The sequence below is a fragment of the Bufo gargarizans genome, chromosome 2 (assembly GCF_014858855.1).
Source record: "Bufo gargarizans isolate SCDJY-AF-19 chromosome 2, ASM1485885v1, whole genome shotgun sequence".
Classification (NCBI taxonomy): domain Eukaryota; kingdom Metazoa; phylum Chordata; class Amphibia; order Anura; family Bufonidae; genus Bufo; species Bufo gargarizans.
Window position 1 is genome coordinate 641,402,239 of NC_058081.1, and position 23,160 is coordinate 641,425,398.

Sequence of the window (23,160 nt, forward strand, 5' to 3'; positions counted from 1 at the left end):
ATGTATGGGCTCCGATGAGCCAAAGTTAGTTATTCCCAAAGTAGCGTGGGACTTCGTTGAATAACTTCGGCAGTTGATTTTTAAAGTGGAAAACCACTTTAAATCCTAAAACCAAACTCCACTTTGGTTGTGACTAGTAGTAGAATAGCAGAGTTTGGTTTCATGTTTTTAAAGTAGTTTTCCACTTTAAAAATCAACTACCGAAGTTATTCAACGAAGTCACGCGCTACTTTGTGAATAACTAACTTTGGCTCATCGGAGCCCATACATTCTAATACTGTACGGTGACAAAGTTTTGATCAGAGCGACTTCGGATGTAGCATCCGGAGCTCTCTTCGCCATCCTACACTGTTTCCCTGTAAAAGTATAATTGCAAACACAGTTTTGTGCAGTTCGTCCTAAGCAAATCACCAAAACGTTTGCAGCAGAATTTTTGTGAAGCTTGTGACTAATCCAATTAGTTTAGAACCCATTTGCTCATCTCTACTCGGCAGCACAACCTTAGGGGAAATGAAGTATAACATAGATTACTATTGAAATGTCCAATAGCACTGGGCTCCTCCGTTCTGCTGATTATGGTGGCCCCAGAGTTGAGGAGGAGCTGTAGTACCAGGCACAGCTGCATGTATAAAAGCACCAATGCTTCTGGACAAGCATTGTATGGACCCTGCCATTGTGTGTGTTTTTATGTTGCACTTTGAAATCAGATTTGTCTTTAAAAACAGTAAAAGAAAAAAATATTTAAAGTGCTTCAAAATATGAATGACCATCAGTATCTGATCACTGGGGGTCTGATAGCATTGGCAATATTGTGAAGCTGAATACCCCTTTAATAGGGTACTATTATGTTGTTTTTTGTATGTTTTTATGTAGGAGGGAAAAGAACAGTTTCTTTCCTTTTCCCTTTTGCAGTTTAGCGGTTATTTCTTAAGAGTTTAATCCATCTATAACTCAAGGGGCAGATTTACTGAGACTCGCACCTCTTAAAGTGGACCTGCCACCTCTCCTGATGTATCCGTTTTAGTAACTCTCTGCATTCCTCATGTAATAACAATTCTGGAGCATCTGTTTTGATGACTCTGTTGTTCTGTTCCTCTGTTATTCCTACAAGAAGTTTATGAATGTATTGCTGGCATTTTTCACTAAAGGTCCAAGGTACCAGTGTCAGACTGTGCAGAGACACCCTCCTAATTGGTAACCTTTATTTCACACTGGCAATTCATTCACAATCTACTGGAGGAATACAGATGAATAGCACAACATAGTGTTATCTCTTCTAACGTCTCCTCTTTCCATTCCAGTTTAGTCTACTTTCAAACTTTTTTTTTTTTTACGGTAGGGCTGAAACGTCTACTCGATTAAATCGAGTAAGACCTCTTTCACACCTGCGTTCTTTTCTTCCGGCATAGAGTTCCGTCGTCGGGGCTCTATGCCGGAAGAATCCTGATCAGTTTTATCGTAATGCATTCTGAATGGAGAGAAATCCGTTCAGGATGCATCAGGATGTCTTCAGTTCAGGACCGGAACGTTTTTTGGCCGGAGAAAATACCGCAGCATGCTGCGCTTTTTGCTCCGGCCAAAAATCCTGAACACTTGCCGCAAGGCCGGATCCGGAATTAATGCCCATTGAAAGGCATTGATCCGGCCTTAGGCTAAACGTCGTTTCGGCGCATTGCCGGATCTGACGTTTAGCTTTTTCTGAATGGTTACCATGGCTGCCGGGACCCTAAAGTCCTGGCAGCCATGGTAAAGTGTAGTGGGGAGCGGGGGAGCAGTATGCTTACCGTCCGTGCGGCTCCCGGGGCGCTCCAGAGTGACGCATGGCACGTCATCCATGCGCATGGGGCGCTCTGACGTCATTCTGGAGCGCCCCGGGAGCCGCACGGGACTGTAAGTATACCGCTCCCCACTACTACTATGGCAACCAGGACTTTAATAGCGTCTCAATACCGGAAAAAAAAAACGTTTCCGTTTGGTCCTCATGCATTCTGACTGGAAAGAGATTAGTTCAGGATGCATCAGAATGTCTTCCATTCCGTCAGTATTCAGTTTTGTGACCGGACACAAACAGATCAGTCACTGAAAACAATGCAAGTCAATGGTGATGGATCCGTTTTGTTAGTAGCCTAAAAAAACGGATCAGTCAGCCATTGCCTTTCAATGTATTTAGTGACGGATCCATTTTTTTCCGTTTTGATTTCACACTACCGTTTCGCTAAAACTTTTGTCATGAAACCAGTCTGCTCAGCTCCTCCTGCTCTATAAGACGCTGTCTGCAGATTGCTCTGCATTTAGTGGTGACAGGTTCTCTTTACGGCCCAGGAATAATAACTTGATATACTATATGTGTGACTATATATATTTACTGTATGTATGTAAATGTGTGTGTGTGTGTGTGTAAAAAGTTATTTCAAACATTTGTTCTTCATTCTGTATGTGATGTTTCCAAATCTTTTTGCAAGTTACTCGTTGCTTGGCTGTTCCTTTTTTTTTAGTTTGCAAAATGAATTTACATGTATTTTATATTTTTGCTGCAGGAAGGAGGAGATCACTCCATGCTAAAAAGAAACTAAACCTAAACACACAAGAAAAGAAGAGTGGCTCAGACGTGGACTCTGCCGCTATGAAAGATTCACCAGACGGTAGGACATGCTGGATTACTCTCTTAACAACTTGCCGCAAAATCTTTTTCTGAGCTCCTTTTAGGTCTTGGCTTACATAGGATGCTGATAAGACCTTAGGCTCACGACTATATCTGTTATGCAGTCCACAAAACGTGGATCTGCAAACCACAGATCCAGTGGAGTGTATGTTGACAGTTTTTTTTTTTTTTTACCTCTGTAGAAATTTTCTATCCTTGCCCACAAAACAGATTAGAATAGGACATGTTCTATCTTTTTTGTGGTGTTGCAGAATGAACATGCGGTTGCGGGCAGCACTCGCTTTGCTGCCTGCATCTTTTGCGGCCCCATTGAAATGAAAGGGTCCGCATTCAATCTGCAAAAGATGCAGATCGGATACAGACCGAACATATGGTCATGTGCATGAGACCTTAGTCATACATTCCACAAAGTGGGTCTTTTGCTTTGACTGTCGAGTTCTCCTCATCGTCACGTAAGTCCCTCGCCTGCGCCGTCCCGTTTAGTATTCGGCACAGGCGTAGTGAGTGAAGGACGCACTCCTAGTTCCGGCTTCCTTCCTTCGGCGCAGGCTCAGTGAGGAAGCCGGCAGCAGGAGGGCGTCCTTCACTCACTGCGCCTGCACAGAACACTAAACGGGACGGCGCAGGCGCGGGACTTGCGTGACGATGAGGAGAACTCGACAGTCAATCAACGGGACCTGGGCGTGCCAAAGGGTGCGTAGACCGAGCCTCTAGGTGTTGAAGCAACGCCCCAGTAGCACCTAGAGCAGCGCTCCAGACTAATAAAATTACCTAGGAGCCATTGGCTCCTAAACTGAAAAATTTAGGAGCCAAATAAAAAAAATTGTCGCCAAATTTAAATACATGTCTTGATTTGAAAAAAAATTGCCCCATTCACACGTCAGTGTTTTGGTCAGTGATTGTGAGCCAAAACCAGGAGTGTAGGCTACACAGACATGAGGTATAAGGCCCCTTTCACACGGGCGAGTATTCCGCGCGGATGGGATGCGTGAGTTGAACGCATTGCACCCGCACTGAATACTGACCCATTCATTTCTATGGGGCAGTTCACATGAGCAGTGATTTTCATGCATCACTTATGCTCTATATTGTGCGATTTTCACGTAACGCAGGCCCCATAGAAATGAATAGGGTTGAGTGAAAATCGCAAGCATCCGCAAGCAAGTGCGGATGCGGTGCGATTTTCACGCACGGTTGCTAGGAGACGATCGGGATGGAGACCCGATCATTATTATTTTCCCTTATAACATGGTTATAAGGGAAAATAATAGCATTCTGAATACAGAATGCATAGTCAAATAGCGCTGGAGGGGTTAAAAAAAATTTAAAAAATTATTTAACTCACCTTAGTCCACTTGTTTGCGTAGCCCGGCATCTCCTTCTGTCTCCTTTGCTGAACAGGACCTGGGGTGAGCATTAATTACATGAACAGGACCTGTGATGACGTCACTCCGGTAATCACATGTTCCATCACATGATCCATCACCATGGTAAAAGATCATGTGATGGAACATGTGATGACCGGAGTGACGTCATCACAGGTCCTGTTCATGTAATTAATGCTCACCCCAGGTCCTGTTCAGCAAAGGAGACAGAAGGAGATGCTGGGCTACGCAAACAAGTGGACTAAGGGGAGTTAAATAATTTTTTAATTTTTTTTAACCCCTCCAGCGCTATTTGACTATGCATTCTGTATTCAGAATGCTATTATTTTCCCTTATAACCATGTAATAAGGGAAAATAATACAATCTACAGAACACCGATCCCAAGCCCGAACTTCTGTGAAGAAGTTCGGGCTTGGGTACCAAACATGCGCGGTTTTTTTCACGCGAGTGCAAAACGCATTACAATGTTTTGCACTCGCGCAGAAAAATCGCGGGTGTTCCCGTAACGCACCCGCACATTTTCCCGCAACGCCCGTCTGAAAGAGGCCTAAGGAAAGATCTGCACCTGTTCTGTGTTTAGAGCCGCACCTGGCTTTGGCTCAGAAATCACTGATGAAAATCACTGACCAAACACGGACTGTGTGAATGAGGCATCAGTGTTCGGTCAGTGATTTCCATCAGTGATTTTTGAGCCAAAGCACAGAACAGGTGCAGATCTCTCCCTTATACCTTATGTCTATGGAGGCTCCAATCCTGGTTTTGGCTAAAAATCACTGACCAAACACTTATGTGTGAACGAGGCTTTACTATGTGCAGTGTCCCGCATCTCTCTCCTCCTCATTCCTTTTGGTCTTCTTACAGCTGAACTTTAACTTTTATCACTGATAAAAACTATTTACATAGTTCAAAATTTACGGTTTATTGGTCAAAATGTCAGCGTCACTTGGCCATCCTGAGTAATGAGGCATCCTCTTTCTTTTAGATCCAAACCAGCATGTAACGCAGGGCTCAGGATTAAATGGCTCAAGTGAAGGGCCTTCTGAGCTAATCTGTATTAGATCCTCCAGTGTAGAAATATGAATTGATTGCATACTTTTGATTTAATTCTGTTTTGGGCAGATAAACTTTCATTCACATGGGATTCTACTTTTCAATAGTACCATCCTGGGGTATATATAATTCATTGATCAACTTTTATTAAAGCAGTTCTCTGGACTTGATACAGGTCACACAGACACATAGCATTATAAATCAGTATAAGGCCTCATGCACACGACCGTTGTTTTGGTCCGCATCTGAGCCACAGTTTTTGCGGCTTGGATGCGGACCCATTCACTTCAATGGGGTTGCAAAAGATGCGGACAGCACTCCATGTGCTGTCTGCATCCGTTGCTCCGTTCCGTGGTCCACAAAAAAAAATAACCTGTCCTATTCTTGTCCGTTTTACGGATAAGAATAGGCAATTATATCAATGGCTGTCTGTGCCGTTCCGCAAATTGCGGAACTCACACGGACGCCATCCGTGTTTTGCGGATCCGCAATTTGCAGACCGCAAAACCCACAACGGTTGTGTGCATGAGGCATAACGCTGTGTTCTTCCTAAGTCCTGAAAGGAGGATTGCTCTCACACAGAGCTTGATTCCTGTAAGGGACACGCCAATGTGAAAGAGGTATAAGACAACAGCTACACAGAACACACTGCACTATACTGGATAGACAGCGCTGGTACCATACTCACCACACTACACTGGATAGACAGCGCTGGTACTGTACTCACTACACTGGATATACAGCGCTGGTTCTGTACTAGCTACACTGGATAGACAGCGCTGGTACTGTACTCACTACACTGGATATACAGTGCTGGTACTGTACTCACTACACTGGATAGACAGGGCTGGTACTGTAATCACTACACTGGATACAGTGCTGGTACTGTACTCACTACACTCCATATACAGTGCTGGTACTGTACTCACTACACTGGATAGACAGGGCTGGTACTGTAATCACTACACTGGATAGACAGGGCTGGTACTGTACTCACTACACTCCATATACAGTGCTGGTACTGTACTCACTACACTGGATATACAGTGCTGGTACTGTACTCACTACACTGGATAGACAGTGCTGGTACTGTACTCACTACACTGGATAGACAGGGCTGGTACTGTACTCACTACACTGGATAGACAGCGCTGGTACTGTACTCACTACACTGGATAGACAGCGCTGGTACTGTACTCACTACACTGGATATACAGTGCTGGTTCTGTACTCACTACACTGGATATACAGTGCTGGTTCTGTACTCACTACACTGGATATACAGTGCTGGTTCTGTACTCACTACACTGGATATACAGTGCTGGTTCTGTACTCACTACACTGGATCGACAGCGCTGGTACTGTACTCACTGCACTGGATATATAGCTCTGGTACTGTACTCACTACACTGGATCGACAGATCTGGTACTGTACTCCCTACACTGGATATATAGCGCTGGTACTGTACTCACTACACTGGATATATAGCGCTGGTACTGTACTCGCTCTGGATATACAGCGCTGGTACTGTACTCACTACACTGGATATACAGCGCTGGTACCGTACTCTTCTTCACTACTCTACACTGGGTATACTACTACACTGCACTAGTCATAACTGTACTCACTGTACATGGTCACACTATCCTCTGCTACACTGAGAAGATCAGACTGCACTGCACAGACCCCACTGCACTGTACAGACCACACTGAGAAAACCTTACTGCATGCAGTGCACAGCGCTGGACACACACTCGTATGCGACGGTCAGCTCAGGTCTGCGGGACGGTCACAGCAGGAGCAGCTGCTACTGCTCCTGCTCCACCATGCACTGCTCCAGCGCCCGGAGCTCTGTACAGTAACCAATCATAGCAGGTCACTGAGGCTGCTCCTGCTCCACCATGCACTGCTCCAGCGCCCGGAGCTCTGTACAGTAACCAATCATAGCAGGTCACTGAAATGTGGCGGGTCACCGCTAACACCCGCTGTGCACTGAGTCGGTATCACAAGGCCCACCCTAAAAGTGATGATCTAACCTGCGCACGTCCAGGACCGCGCCCGCCCTCCTTTTCCGGGCAGCTGCGCGGAACTCTCAGATGAAAGCGACAGCGCGGAGCAGCTGGTAGTCACCCGAGGAAGCAGTTTCTTCCCAGTGGGAGTCCGATTGGCTGCGGCCTTGGCTTCGCGACTAAAGGGATTTTGGGAAAGTGAGTTCCTGTTTGTCCTTTATCAAGCTTGCCGTCCTAGCATGGTGCGTCTGCTCAAGGAAGTTTTTTTTTTTTTTTTTTCTAAAGCTGCAGTTCAGCGGTGGAACAATTCGCAAATGGCAATAAGACTTGACCAATTTGATCGCCATCTGGAGCCCTGTAGAGGCTCATTAGCATATTTTAAAAGTCTTTATTTTAAGAGACCGGCATCAGGCAGGGAGTTATAAAGCATACTGTTATGTACTGCTGACATTAGCACATCGCTAATGTCAGTCAGCTACAGAACGTTATTTCTCATGACAGAAACCCTTTAAAGATGACCCTACCAAAACTACATTTTGCTAAATATGTGCATTCCCCATGAAATAATAATTCTGGAGCATTGTATGATTTCTCTGTTATTCGTCCTGGAAATGTAAGAATATATCGACTGCATGGTTTTGCAATTGCTGTGACACTGTAAAAACTGATTGGAGAGTGTGGAGGTACACAGCCCTTTGACAGTGGGAATGGTGACACCCAGTTACCAATATATTTTGTATGTTTTTAGGAGGAATAACAGTGGAAAGATGCAATGCAGTCCTAAGAAAAAAAGTGCTATAGAATTTTAATTTCATGGGCAGTAAAAGTACTGTATTTTTAAGACTATTAGACACATTTTTTCTTCCCAATACTGCTGAAATCTTCTGGTAAATCTCTAAAAAAATAAAATAAAAATAAAAAACGGAAATTGTAGAGGAAAAGTCTACTGTATCCAAGTTGATGTTGCTTACTTGCTTCGTTATCTTTTATATATGGTATGTTAACACAGGATAATGTGTTTCAATCTCTCTTCTCTTCACAGCTCCAAATGAAGAGGAGGCAAAGCCACTAGCCTCTCCTGTCCTATCTCTTGAACAGACAGCCGTTATACAAGAAATGGTGAATGACAATGTCCTTCCAAATCGAATTTCCATCCCTACCACTGAACTACCTAAAGTAACAGACAGCCAGACTGTGGAGGAAGAGCTTGCTGAACAGGAGCCAATTGACGACTCGCAGAAAGAAAGTTCAGAGAGGGAGTCTATAAATCAGGAAGATGAAAGTGCAGAAATGCTTGATGACCTCAGGAGTACATCTGATGAGACTCCTGAAGGTTCTCCCAAAAAGAAACCTATTAGCATCCCTAAACCTAAAGGGGATGTTAATGGAGATTCACCAGAAGGTTTTATGTTTCCATGCCAGCACTGTGAGAGGAAATTCACAACAAAACAAGGGCTAGAACGGCACATGCATATTCATGTTTCTACAATAAACCACGCATTCAAGTGTCGATACTGTGGAAAAGCTTTCGGAACACAGATTAACCGGAGAAGACATGAGAGACGTCATGAATCCGGGCCTAAAAGAAAATCTTTAGTCTTGTCCACTCCTAGTGAATTTGGCCATGTTCACAAACATATAATAGATTCTCTGAAAGCAACAGATGAATACAGCAGTTCTCGAGCACAAAGCAAAATGACTGATTCTGACAGGGAAACTTCACATTCTGTACTCTCTGAAGAAAATGGCGAGTCAAGCAGAGAATTGCACCCATGCAAGTACTGTAAGAAAGTCTTTGGAACCCACACAAACATGCGTCGACACCAACGCAGAGTTCACGAGCGTCATCTTATTCCAAAAGGAGTGAGACGAAAAGGGCACCTGCTTGAAGATCCACAACTAAAACCTGAGCAGTCTCCACCAGTTGAAAACATTTATGTAGCAAACACAGAAATTGAGGAAGACGGAGAAGCAGATGATGTATATATTATGGATGTTTCCAACAATATATCCGAAAACCTAACCTACTTCATTGATGGTAAACTGCCAACCTGCAGCACAAGTAGCACATGTGATGTAATAGAGGTAGAGACCAGCACTGCTGATGTACTAGGAATTAATTGTTTGCTTACCCCTATCAAGGTTGAAGTTTCTCAGAATGTAAGACTCCTCCAAACTGCCCCTGATAATCCAAATCCACTAAGTGACTCTTCTGGCGGTGGAGTCTTGGAGCCTAAGAAAAGACGAACAATTAGCCCCCCTTTACTATCAAAAATTAAAACTGAAGTGGAGCTTGAGCCAGTTACACCTTCTTGCTCCCTAACAATTCCTTTAAGTGTTTCTGTAGGTGATAATTTGACCTTTCCAAAAGAGAAAAGTGTTTATTTATCTTCTAAACTAAAGCAGCTCCTTCAAATGCAAGACTGGCAATAAGTCTCAGATAAGTCCATCATTACTCTCTGAAATTCCAAAGTTGAGCCCGGCTGTGTCTTCCTTGACATCTAATTCAAACAGGTTTAAAAGGCGTACCAGCTCTCCTCCCAGTTCACCACAGCTCAGCCCGGCCCCGAAAGAATGTGTTAAGCAAGAAGGAAAAAACACTTGGAATGAAGGACTTGGCCTAAAAATACCAAAGCTGGAAAGTCAAAGCAGCTCATCCTGTCTGGAGTTTATCTGGTAGAGAAGAAAGAGATAACTTGAGCCCATGTGAAGATCTAAAGGTTAATAAAGAGTGGTCTTCAAATGTGTCCTTTGGCATTGCTTGTAACCAGCAACCGTTGGACTTATCCAGTGGAGTAAAACAGAAATGTGAAAGCAAAAGTCGGTCACAGGTTCCTTGGGAGTCCGTGCTTGATCTTAGCATAAGTAGAAAGCCCTTCTGTGACACAGAGGCCAAGGAATATAAAGGGAATAACATTGGTGTAAAAAAGAAGAAGCCTACAACGTGTATGTTAAAAAAGGTCCTGCTAAATGAATATGATTTATTACAAGCTCCAGAAGAAAGTGTTTCACAGCCAGATACTATCGTGCTTCCCTGTAGAACAGATGAGCTCAGACCTGTAGAAGAACTTGATCTTGGCTCATGTGAAGACATTATTATTCCCATGGAAGTTACTTCTGCTTTAGATGAGAGCATGTGCACAGCAGTATGCCAGTCACCACCTATACTAACACCTTCTGAAGCTCCTTCACCTACCCCATGTCCTCCATTTTTAACAGACTCTACATTGCCACCACCTATTCTTACAACTAATGTTCCTTCATTACCAGATTCTTCATGCAGTGTTCCTCCCACTCCATCTTGTGCTTCACCTCTTTCTGCCGGCACACAATCGCCGCTTCCAGTTCTTTCTCGCACAGTATCTCCATCTCCTTCCCTCACTACTGATGATCCTTCTGGGTGCGCTTCCCCTGGTCCACCTACGCTTTCCTCTTCATCATCATCATCTTCTTCTTCTTCTTCCACTTCATCATCATCCTCGTCATCTTGTTCATCTCCTCCACCTCTGTCGGTAGTCTCTTCAGTTGTATCTCCCTCTTTAAATTCTGAATCTTCTGCACCTATATTTAAGCAAGAAAAGCATGATGAAGAAGCACCAACTGAAGACTTTTTACAGATGGGTCAAAATGATTCCATTTGTGAACGTTTTAGTAAGTCCTTTGTTTGCAATGTTTGTGACTCTCCTTTTATGTCTATTAAAGACCTTGCCAAGCATCTGGTTGTGCATGCAGAGGAATGGCCTTTCAAATGTGAATTCTGTGTTCAACTTTTTAAAGATGTATCACGCCTCTCTGAACATCGTTCTGTGCTTCATGGGGTCGGCAAGATTTTTGTATGCTCAATATGCAAAAAGGAGTTTGCCTTTCTTTGTAACTTACAACAACATCAGCAGGACCTGCATGCAGATAAAGAATACAGTCACAGGGAACTGGAAAGTGGGACGCTTAGGCCGCAGAACTTCACAGACCCCAATAAAGCAAGTTCAATCCAAAATGAAAGTATGGATGAGGACCCCATGACGCCATCACCAGAGGATGATGATTTAAATGATTCTTCTGAAGAACTATATACAACTATTAAAATCATGGCTGCTGGAGAAAAATCTAAAGATCCAGATGTACGCATGGGACTTAATCAGCACTACCCAAGCTTTAAACCACCACCCTTTCAATACCACACCAAAAATCCCATGGGCCTTGGGGCAACTGCAACAAATTTTACTACCCATAATATTCCTCAAACCTTCACTACTGCTATACGTTGCACTAAATGTGGGAAGGGTGTTGATAATATGCCTGAATTACACAAGCATATATTAGTTTGTGCTTCTGCCAGTGACAAAAAAAGATACACTCCGAAAAAAAATCCAATACCCTTGAAACAGACTGTGGAGCCTACAAATGGGGTAGGGGTGGTAGTTCTGGAAGCTGCAGAGAAGAATTCATTTAGACGAATGGGTCAACCTAAAAAACTTAATTTTACTATTGAAATTGGCAAAATGTCCTCAACCAAGCTTAAATTGGGTGCAATAAAAAGGAAAAACCAGCTAGTTCAGAAGGCAATTTTACAAAAGAACAAGAAATCAAGGCAAAGATCTATTGACTCAACACCTCATTTTTGTCCCTATTGTAATCGAGAGTTTACCTATATTAAAAGCTTGAATAAACATGCTTCATTTAGTTGTCCCAAAAAGCCAGCTTCTCCACCCACCAAAAAACCAAGCCCCAAACCATCAAAAAAAACATTGTTTGTCAAGAAGAAAAAATCCAGCATCACTCGGCGAACAGCAGATGCAGAGATACAGATGCAAAATATGGAGTTAAATTTGGGTAAAACTAGAGCAAGGAGCTTGGCACCTGCTCCTGTTTCACCGCCAACAGCACCCATCAAGTCTAAGCAGAATGTGAAACCTCCTCTTCCTCCAGTGAAGTCCAAAAAACAGACTATCCCTGTTGTAAGGAACACAAGCCCTGTGAGACTACCTAAGAGCCAAATGTTCCATGAGGGGAAAAAATCTAAGAAAGCCACACTCCAAGTTCTGCACACATCTTTTGGAAGAACACAGAGGAAACTCCATATGCGAATGCAAAAAAACAAGTTGCCAAACAAGCATCTAGCCAAGAAGAAAACAAAGGACAAGTTCAGTGCAAAGTCCAGGGAGAGGGTTAGTGGACCCCGAACTAGAAGCTCTGCAGACTATTCAGATAAAAGAGAAGATGGAAGGCAAGAATCTAGGTAAATGTGAGTCCTTCAGATATCCTTTATTGCCAGAAATTTCTAATTTCTGTTTAATAGTTGTATCTGTTCATTAAGTTATCCAAAAACAACATTAATTATATACCATTACAGCCCTCATAGGGGTAGTCATGGCATCCTGAAATGTAATCTATCTAATGAGGCGTTGATGCATTGCCTACCCTTTTAACCCACTGTATAGTTGACCAGATTACGATTCTTTTGAGTTTAAGTTAAAGGCATTCTCTGGTTTGAATCGACATGCTTTAAAATAATTTCTGTAGGTAGCTGTAATTTTGTAATGTAGTTCTCCTACTTTTGTTGCTTCTATCTTTTGTTCGGGGCCTTGGTCACATGATATTGTCCATGCAGCTGTTTCTTATAGAATTTTCACTTGGGAAATGCAAGTACTGTATTTTTCACCCTATAAGACGCACTTGCACTTAAGATGCACCCAGGTTTTAGAGGAGGAAAATAAGAAAAAAATATTTTTCATTAGATCTCAGCTCAGGCCCCTAATGTTAATAAGACCCCATTCAGACCTCAGATCAGACCCCCATGTTAATAAGACCTCAAATCAGACAAAAAAATAATAATCAACTCGCCTCTCCCTGACATCGCACAGCATGAGGTCATAAAGCTCGCCTTGGTTCTCACACTGTGCTCGGGTCACAGCACAGGGAGCAGAGCCCTGCAAGAGAAGACCAGGAAGCGGTGAACACAGATCCCACACGGGGAGCGCTGCATTCACCACTCACCGGGTCTCCTGTACTAATGAGCGCTTCCATAATGGAAGCGCTCATTAGTATTCGCCCCATAAAGACGCACTGACGTTTTCCCCCCACAATTGATAAATCTGGCCTATAGTATGCAAATTTAGGAATTTCTTAGTGAGCTGATAAAATCTCTCTAAATTATAAGGTTACACTTAAAAACAAATATATTTGACAATGCCAGTGTGTATTAGGCTACTTTCACACTTGCGGCAGAGTGATCCAGCAAGCAGTTCCGTTGCCGGAACTGACTGCCGTATCTGGCAAAATGTATGCCAACTGATGGCATTTGTAAGACTGATCAGGATCCTGATCAGTCTTAAAAATGCCTGATCAGTCAGAAAAATGCATTGAAATGCCGGATCCGTCTTTCAGGTGTCATCCGGAAAAACTAATCCAGCATTTATTTATTTTTTCACCTTTTCTTCAGTCTGAGAATGCGCAGACCGGAAGAACAGCTCCGGCATTCCAATATTTGGAATGCCGGATCCAGCACTAATACATTCCTATGAAAAAAAAATACCGGATCCAGCATTCAGGCAAGTGTTCAGTTTTTTTGGCCAGAGATAAAACCGTAGCATGCTGCGGTATTATCTCTGTCTTGATCAGTCAAAAAGACGGAACTGAAGACATCCTGATGCATCCTGAACAGATTTCTCTCCATTCAGAATGCATGGGGATAAAACTGATTCTGAAAGTTCTTTTCCGGTGTAGAGCCCCTGTGACGGAACTCTATGCCGGAAAAGAAAACGCTAATGTGAAAGTACCCTTACTGTTTTACTACAATATAAATAATTTAAGTTATATGCCACAAATGGAAAGGACTGCACCCCCAGAAGAAAAGCGTGTTCATGTATATACTAGATTAACCCCCCACCCCAATATTCAGTATAGAGCTATTAGCTGTAGCAGTGCCCATTTCCACCCACTACCTCACTAGTAGTAAAAATTGGGGTTCATGCAGGCACAGAATGAACCCTCCTTTACTGCTTCTCCCTTTGGTATAAGCAGACATAGAAGCTCCCCCACTTTTCTAGTAGTTGCTACAGAGAAAAGATGAAAAAATTAAAATCGGACATCCTATAGTACATGACAATACCTTGCTCTGCTAGATTATCTTCAGCCTGGCAGTTAAGGGGACGTGTCCTTTCTGCTGCAGCTCTCTCCCTGTCACTGCCACAGATTTTAATAGAACATATGGCTGGTTGCAGTTGAAGAATTAAACTGGGCATGTTCAACCAGTTCAGTGAGATGGACATAGCTCGTTGGCTGTACTAAATTTTTCATTACATCCAATTACAAAAGCAGTCAGATCCAGGTGCTGGTTTGAAAAATGTAAAATATGTTTTGTGACGCAACCACTTTAAGGTGGACATTGCTTTCTATTTTCTCGCAGGGGCCTGTATTAAATTGCATCCTTTTCCGAAGATCATCCAAACATGGAATAGCTGTTGCATGATCAAGATAAAATAAGCACTACAGAATGACAGCAGGAGAGCGCAATGCAGACCGCACTCTGAGAAGCAGCCAATCCTCTGCAGCTTTGTCACCACGTGATTTCCTCCGTGTTTGTCTGGCATGCTTAAAACTACTGTTCATTCCAGGAGGACTCTGTACTTTCAGCATGGAGCTGCTCATTCAGAACGATTATTCTTGGAACAAAGGAGATGTTATACAGGGAATGTTATAGACATTATCTATTCCCCTTGTAAACTTTATTTAAAAAAATATATAAAAATGTACAAAAGTTGGCAATTCAGGGTTTTGCAAATATTGCTGCATTTGACACAAGTACTTTTGTGGAAAGTACCGAACTGATTTGAAACCTTTTTTTCTATAAATCCTGCAATTGAAACCTAAAATGTTCATAAAGGACAGTTCGCAACTTTAAGATTCCCAGCACTAGACATAGGAAATAGTATTTAATTACTATTACTTCTACTACATTGTTTTTACCAAATTTAAATTTCACATTTTTATATTCACAGAGCTGTAGTCTAAAGGTATGTAACTTTAAAATATGTCCTTTTCGGAGTTTCATTTTATGATAAAGGCTGTGGATGGTGGTCTTTGAAAATCATTTTCTGGTTTTGTAATTGCCAGATTTCATATATTGCACACCTCTGTTTCTATTAGTACTGTTGGGTAGTTATTGTTTTGGCCTGTCTATTCTATGTCACTACTATTGGAGCAGTAATCATGTAGTATTCTCTATATACCCTCCTCTATCATCAGTTTAAAAAAGTAATCTACCTCCTAGACTGTAGTTCTATACTTGTTTTGGTCAATTTGTGCCACTTTATCGCTTTTACTATCATTCCCATATTTTTTTTTTTTTTTTTAACGATTCTCTGATGGGACTTTTAAGTTCGGAAATTGTATAAAGCATTTGTAGTAAGATTAAGTATAAAAAGGCAAAAAATAAAATATTTTAAATTATTTAAATTGTTTTTGAACATGTCAGTTGTATTATGTGATTTTTTTTATTTTTTTTTGCATATATTTTTAGGGATGTGAATCTTAAAAAAATAAAATAAAAGAAAGAAAAAAAGGTTGTTCACGTACTGAGGTTTGCTGTTTTCTCCACTATTCATTTTTGTTTACTTGGATAAGTGATTTTAAATATATTTTATTGAAATGATTACTGTTTGCAGAATTGAGAACAGTTAAGGTTGTCACTGCTTTTGAACCTTTACGACATTGACAAATATATTTTACTTAGAGGTATACACAACATAAGATGTGGTTTATGCTATTTTTATTCTGGCATGAAATCATGTGATTGTCAGATAAAATAAAAAAATAAAAAACTTTTATGATGTTTCAAGCACTTAACCATATACATGGGGCTATCGTGATACCTTTTATATACTTGTAATCAATAAAAAAAACTTTATCAAAGCAAGTTTGGAAATGTTACGTTTTACATGACAGAATTTCTTTGACGCAAAGAATTAAAAATGATGTTTGGTCTGATGGTAATAAAGTGGTTTTCCAGGACTTTGATATTGATGGCCTTTCGTTATCCATCTGTATCAGATAGGTCAGGGTCTAACAGGTTATGCAAGAATTGGCCAGGGGGCAGACCTATAAAGGGAAGATTACTTATCTGCTTCCCAGGGCTGGCTCCCCGCTCCTTCTGCTCCAAGTCTGCGATGTTCTGCTGGACTCCGCTGTAAACATCTGATTTGACATTACCACAGCCAATCACTGACTGCAGCAGGGACCGGATCCCTTCGTGACCATTTGTAATGATGTAAGTGGAGCTGGTCCCCAGTGCAGCCAATTATTGACTACTAGCAATGTCAAACCAGATGTTTACAGCATCACAGACCTGGAGCAGAAGAGACCCGGAAGCGGGCAAATAATCTTTCTGTTACAGGTCTGGCCAAGTGCAGAGAGTTTGCCTTCCTTATGTATGTAAGTTTATAATTGTAGACCAGGGATGCTCAACCTGCGGCCCTCTAGCTGTTGTAAAACTACAACTCCCACAATGCCCTGCTGTAGGCTGTCCAAGAATGCTGGGAGTTGTAGTTTTGCAACAGCTGGAGGGCCGCAGGTTGAGCATGCCTATTGTAGACAATGTGGCTGCTAAGGGCCCTTTGGATAAAGGGGAGCATACCTGGTTGGCCTGATCCCCTTGTGCCTGGATAGGGATGAGAATTTGTGTAGGACTCCGCTACACAACGGAACTGTATTCTTAGAACAGAAGAGGGTGGGGAATTGTCCCAAGGGTCTTGGACGGGGATCCAAACACCAAGGACCTTCTGTCCTAGGTGGCAAAACCTTGCAATATAAAAGGAGGCCTGTTCTGACCTCTGATATGGGGTCCTTTTTTATTATTTTTTTTTGTGAAATCTGAGAAATTCCAAACTATTCCAGTGCTTGATGTGTACACTCAGATATTTGATTATAGCACACGGTACATAAATAACCAAATACACACTAAAAGGTGAAGTTTTTTTCTATTATAAAAATGCACATTTGTAATGTTTTAGGTCATGTTCACACAAAGAGGGAATTTCCTGAACTTGTATGGTTTTGAGAACCTTTTTCAGATACCCTTTTAAGGAATGTTCTATTCAGAACCATATTATGGCATATAGACATCATACAGGTGGGTCCTGCACCCTTGCTTTGGTGGTCCCAGAATGTTCACATATTTTATATTTAGTTAATATTACAAAAGCCATTGCAGGAGAAATGTGTGGATTTCGAGTGGCTCCCCCTCATGATAAAAGTGGATACTGCAGCTGGTTCAAGTGAATGGGGTTCTTAACTGCCGGCCAGACCCTCTACAAAATGCTAAGCATCCAGATCCAGTCTAGTAATCCTGATCTAAGCAGGTAAAACGCTTATGGCCTATGCCAGTGATGGCGAACCTATGGCACGGGTGCCAGAGGCGGCACTCAGAGCCCTCTCTGTGGGCACCCACACCCTGGAAAAAGTATATGGTGTACCAATATGTCTATAATAAACTTCACTAAATGAGTACAACAAATCCCATTGAATTTTAAAAATTATACATAATCTTTATTGAACAATCGTAATTGTGAACATGATTACACCATTATAACATTGAATTATACCAATAATAATAAGCCTTTGTAATAAAGGAATCTAATAGCTAATGCACCTATTACTTATATCAGACTGTTCTCATGGAAGGGACCATCAATGGTATATGTCAGCAGGAAGGTGGACTCTATTGAACTATAAAGCTGGGGTGCACTAGCGATGTCATTCTAAATGCAATCACCCATATTGAAGTGTATATAGACTATCACCATTCCTAAACAAAAGGACATATGCTGCTAAGTAAATGAACTAGTATCAAACAGCTGGCCATGGACAAAATGTAAACCTACCAATGAGGGTCAAAAATAGGCGCTGGATCTCCCCGACGTACATTTCGCCGTGCTGCGTCCTCAGGAGGACTCCTGAGGACGCAGCACGGCGAAACATATGTCGGGGAGATCCAGCGCCTATTTTTGACCCTCATTGGTAGGTTTACATTTTGTCCATGGCCAGCTGTTTGATACTAGTTCATTTACTTAGCAGCATATGTCCTTTTGTTTAGGAATGGTGATAGTCTATATACACTTCAATATGGGTGATTGCATTTAGAATGATACCGCTAGTGCACCCCAGCTTTATAGTTCAATAGAGTCCACCTTCCTGCTGACATATACCATTGATGGTCCCTTCCATGAGAACAGTCTGATATAAGTAATAGGTGCATTAGCTATTAGATTCCTTTATTACAAAGGCTTATTATTATTGGTATAATTCAATGTTATAATGGTGTAATCATGTTCACAATTACGATTGTTCAATATAGATTATGTATAATTTTTAAAATTCAATGGGATTTGTTGTACTCATTTAGTGGTTTATTATTGATATTTTTGAGTATCCCAGTAACAGTTCAGTTACTTGTTTTGACCGACTAGGTATTGTTTCTGTACCAATATGTCGTAGACTTTTCCTGCCATTCAGCAGCGCAGGGTGCACTATGAACAGCACAGGCAGCGCACTGACTGTAGGCAGGCTATTGTAGATAAATGATAAAGTACATGGAAGATATTCTATATTGGACTGTAGTATTCAAGGTAAATTGCAGTGTTGGCACTTTGCGATAAATAAGTGGGTTTATGCTGCAGTTTGGGCACTCAGTCTGTAAAAGGTTCGCCATCACTGGCCTATGCCATTGGCCATATTATAAGCATACTTGCCAACATTCAGTAGCCAGAAATTACTGATTATGAGATCAGTAATTCTTATGAGGCGCCTCCTCCTTGAAAGGTTTGTGTCCTTTCCTACTGTCACGTTCCCTCAGCACATATGGGTGCTGGTTCTACATCTAATGTCGCAGCATCCAATGCCACATACTGCTTTTCTAGCGTCCCATTATAGAAATCACCCTAGATATTTACCCCCTGGGAAATTTTTTACATTTTGGTATCTCTCTGTTGGATCCATACAAACCATATAATTTTTGTGCTGAAGAAAACATAATCAACTGCCTTCCTACATCATATGCTTAGAAACAAGTCACATGTCTGATCTTCCTGTAATCCTACTGTAAGACCTCACGTGGCTTCTTCTATTCACTGTCATACAAGCCCTATTGAACTCCATGTGTATGGAGCTATTCTTCCTTAGAAAGTATAATTTTTTTTTTTTTTTTTTAATAAAGAGAACCACCGCACACTCAAGTTGTATGCAAAATAAAATTTTTTTTTTTTTACAAGTCCTCCAAAAGAAGCAAAATTATAAGAAAAAAAAAAGGCAATAATAAGACTGACTGACTGTTTTCTTGATGTTTAGGTCACAATAGGACCTTGGTCACAAGAGTCACTAAAAGAATAAGGAACACATTAGTGATAAGGGAAGAGGGAGGAATTCAAGTAGAGAGCAAAAGTACATGTCTAAGGGGAAGGATGAATTTGTATGCGGTAACAATAGGTGTAGCCTATATGTGCAGTAAAGAGGCACTGGCCTATGTTGGAGCCACATTAGATATCCTAAACTGGAGTCTTGGAAAATATGATTGGAATATTCTGCTAACGGCTTAGTTAAATCTAAAGAATAATGAGATTTAATAATGCAGCATAGGGGGATAGGAGATATTTGGAAATGGTACATAATGTATGGTGATAGTACATAATAGCACATACTGGTAGAATAGAAAATATGCATAATCATGAAACCAGAATATATACAGGTCAAAGAGAAGCATCATGGTAATGGGGAGTAGTATAAGATCTGAGAAAATTTAGAAACAACCTTATAGAAGTGATGATAGGGGGAGGAGCTAACAGTTAATGGGTAATGTATGGGTAATATGCAGATGGTAATAAGTATGTTGGTCGTTAAGTGGAGAGGGCAGCAGCCCCAGTGTCCGCAGAAAGGAAGCCAACAGAAAATCAAGAACAGATTTGACTTAGGGCTACTCCCAAGGGTGTTATCTAAGGGGCCCCCTGGTCTTCACCCTTTCATTCCTATACAGGGATCTGGTCTCTGCTGCTGGGGAGCCTAAAAAGTCTCTGTTCAATTGACTGCTGACCCATTGAGGTCAAGACATCAGTGCGAGACACCAAGGGATCAGTCATTATCATAGTCAGTGGATGAGCCGGAGTCGGGGCAGGCAGGGTACATACAATTCTGTAAACAGCAAGAAGGTTGGGAAAGGAAAAACGGGCAATATGAGAGTCAGACAGAGGTCAGGTCGCAACAGACCTGCAGAATCTCCTGTATCCCTGTTTCTAGACAGTTGAGATCATAGAATTTTATCTCAAAGACCAAGCATTGTAAAGCCATTGGGGGCTAGCTTCCACTCTATAAGTGGGGCAAATATGTCATCCTCAGTTACAGGAGAAGTCGGCAATCAAGGGGGGCACAAAGTATATAAAAATAAATAAAAAACGCAGAATAAACAACATGCTGCAATTTTTCACGCAACGCACAAGTGACACGTGAATATCAACGGTCATCTGAACAGCCCCATTGAAGTGAATGGGTCCGGGTTCAGTGCAGGTGCAATGCGTTCACCTTGCGCATTGCACCCGCACGGAATTCTCGCCCGTGTGAAAGGGGCCTAAGACAGATAATGATTATAAAATATTCATTTTGTTGATGTAATTTTTTTATTTTAGGACGTTAGAATTTTAGAAGCAATTTGGGGATTTTTTAAGGAAAAGTTCAGTTCTGAAGTCACTTTGGGGCTTACATAATAGAACCAACCCATAAATAACCCTATTTTAGACGACTCCCCTCAAGCTATTCAAAAGTAGTTTTAGAAATGTTGTTAACCCTTTAGGTATTCCATAGGAATTAAAGCAAATAGAGGTGAAATTTCTAAATTTAACCTTTTTTGCAGATTTTCCATTTTAATATTTTTTTCTTTTCCATGAATACAGCAAGGGTTAACAACAAAACAAACCTCAATATTTATTACCCTGATTCTGCCGTTTTCAGAAACACCCCATATGTGGTCGTATACCGCAGTTCGGGCACACGACAGGACACAGAAGGCAAGGAGCGCCATATGGTTTTTGGAGGGCAGATTTTGCTGGAATGGTCTTTGGACACCATGTTGCATTTGAACAGACCCTGAGCTTCCCCCACAGTCAAAACCCCCAAAAAATGACCACATTTTGTAAACTACACCATCCAAGGAAATTTTAAGGGGTGTAGCGAGCACTTCACTCAACAGGTGTTTCATATAATTTTTAAGACTTGTGTGAAAATGAAAAAAAAATTTATTTTTATTTTACAAGAAAATGGTGCTTTAGGCCCAAACTTTTTTATTTCACAAAAGATAACAGGAGAATATCCCCCCACAGTTTGCTACCCACTTTCTCCTGAATACAGTAACACCCTAACTGTGGTCGTAAACTATTATTTGGGGATACGCCAGGGCTCAGAAGGGAAGGAGCGGCATCTGGATTTTCTAACATGGAATTTTCTGTCAGGGACTTTAAGAGCGATAACTTTTTTTTTTTTGGGTTGTTGAATAAGCTGCATGAGGGCTTATTTTGTGCAGGACAATCTGTAGTTTTTATTGGCACCAATTTGAGGTACAATTGGCTTTCTGGTTGCTTTTTATCTCATTTTTGGGGAGGTGATGTCGAAAAAAAAACTGGTGTAATTTTTCAAATTTCTTTTTAATACAGTTTACTTGATTGGGTAGATCATGTGATATTTTTATAGATCCGGTCATTGTGGACGCAACGATACCAAATATGTGAGGTGACAAAAAAAGCTGTTTTGGCATAATTTTTATTTGTTTTTTCTTACACCGTTGACTTGATGGGGTAGATCATTTGATATTTTTGTAGAGCCAATTGTTACGGATGAGGCAATACCAAATGTCTTTTTTTTTTTTTTTTTTATGTTTTCCACAGTAAGGCTACTTTCACACTTGCGTTCGGGGTTCCGCTTGTGAGTTCCGTTTGAAGGCTCTCACAAGCGGCCCCGAACGGATCCGTACAGCCCCAATGCATTCTGAGTGGATGCGGATCGATCCGCTCAGAATGCATCAGTCTGGCACCGTTTGTCCTCCGTTCCGCTCAACAGGCGGACACCCGAACGCAGCTTGCAGCGTTCGGGTGTCTGCCTGGCTGTGCGGAGCCAAACGGATCCGTCCAGACTTACAATGTAGGTCAATGGGGATGGATCCGTTTGAAGTTGCCACAATATGGTGCAATTTCAAACGGATCCGTCCCCCATTGACTTTCAATGTAAAGTCTGGACGGATCCGTCTGACTAACTTTCAGACTTAGAATTTTTCTGAACTATAATGCAGACGGATCCGTTCTGAACGGATCCTATCGTCTGCATTATAGGAGCGGATCCGTCTGTGCAGACACCAGACGGATCCGCTCTGAACGCAAGTGTGAAAGTAGCCTTAGAGGATTTTTTGAAAAAAATATTGTTTTTGTGTTTCAATTTTCTTAGAGCCATATTTGTTTTATTTTTCTGGCTATGGTCTTGTGTGGGGGCTCATTTTTTGCAGGATGAGGTGACTTTTTTATCGCTACCATTTTGGGGTACATACGACTTTTTGATTGATAACATGTTTTTTGGGAGGTGAGCTAACAAAAAAATCTGTTTGGGCGTAATGTTTATTTTTTTTTATTTTTTTTTATGGTGTTCACCTGATGGGGTAGATCATATGATATTATAGAGCTGTTCGTTGCGGACGTGGTGATACCAAATATGTCTATTTTTTTTCTTCTATCTTTAAATATTTTATTTCAAAACACTGCCTTCTCTCTGGGGTGTCCTGCTGTCACTGACAGTGGTCTCCCCGCTCGGCAGCTGCACGATTAGCATGCAGCTCTTATCTCTGAAAGAACGTTCAGAAACGTCCGATCAGAGAGAAAACCGACCGCCCAGGACATTTATAGTCAATAGGCGGTCGAGAAGTGATTTATATAATATTTTTCTGTTAAACATTTTTAAAGAATTTTTGGTGATGTTGTTATATTTAACTTTCCAGGTTAGTATTTATATTTAAACAAAAAATATAAAATCCT

The 23,160-nt window shown here is 41.5% G+C and overlaps 1 protein-coding gene across 1 annotated transcript in view; it reads left to right on the forward strand.

Moving 5' to 3' along the window:
* The window catches only part of LOC122928874 (PR domain zinc finger protein 2-like), a 135,183-nt gene extending 119,165 nt beyond the window's left edge, over positions 1-16,018 (forward strand). Inside the window, 5 exon segments of the mRNA XM_044282166.1 lie at positions 2,538-2,642; positions 8,151-9,532; positions 9,534-9,764; positions 9,766-12,344; positions 14,514-16,018. Of these exon segments, the coding sequence (XP_044138101.1) occupies positions 2,538-2,642; positions 8,151-9,532; positions 9,534-9,764; positions 9,766-12,344; positions 14,514-14,526 (4,310 nt within the window). The 3' untranslated portion in view covers positions 14,527-16,018.
* Positions 16,019-23,160: the final 7,142 nt, after the last annotated feature.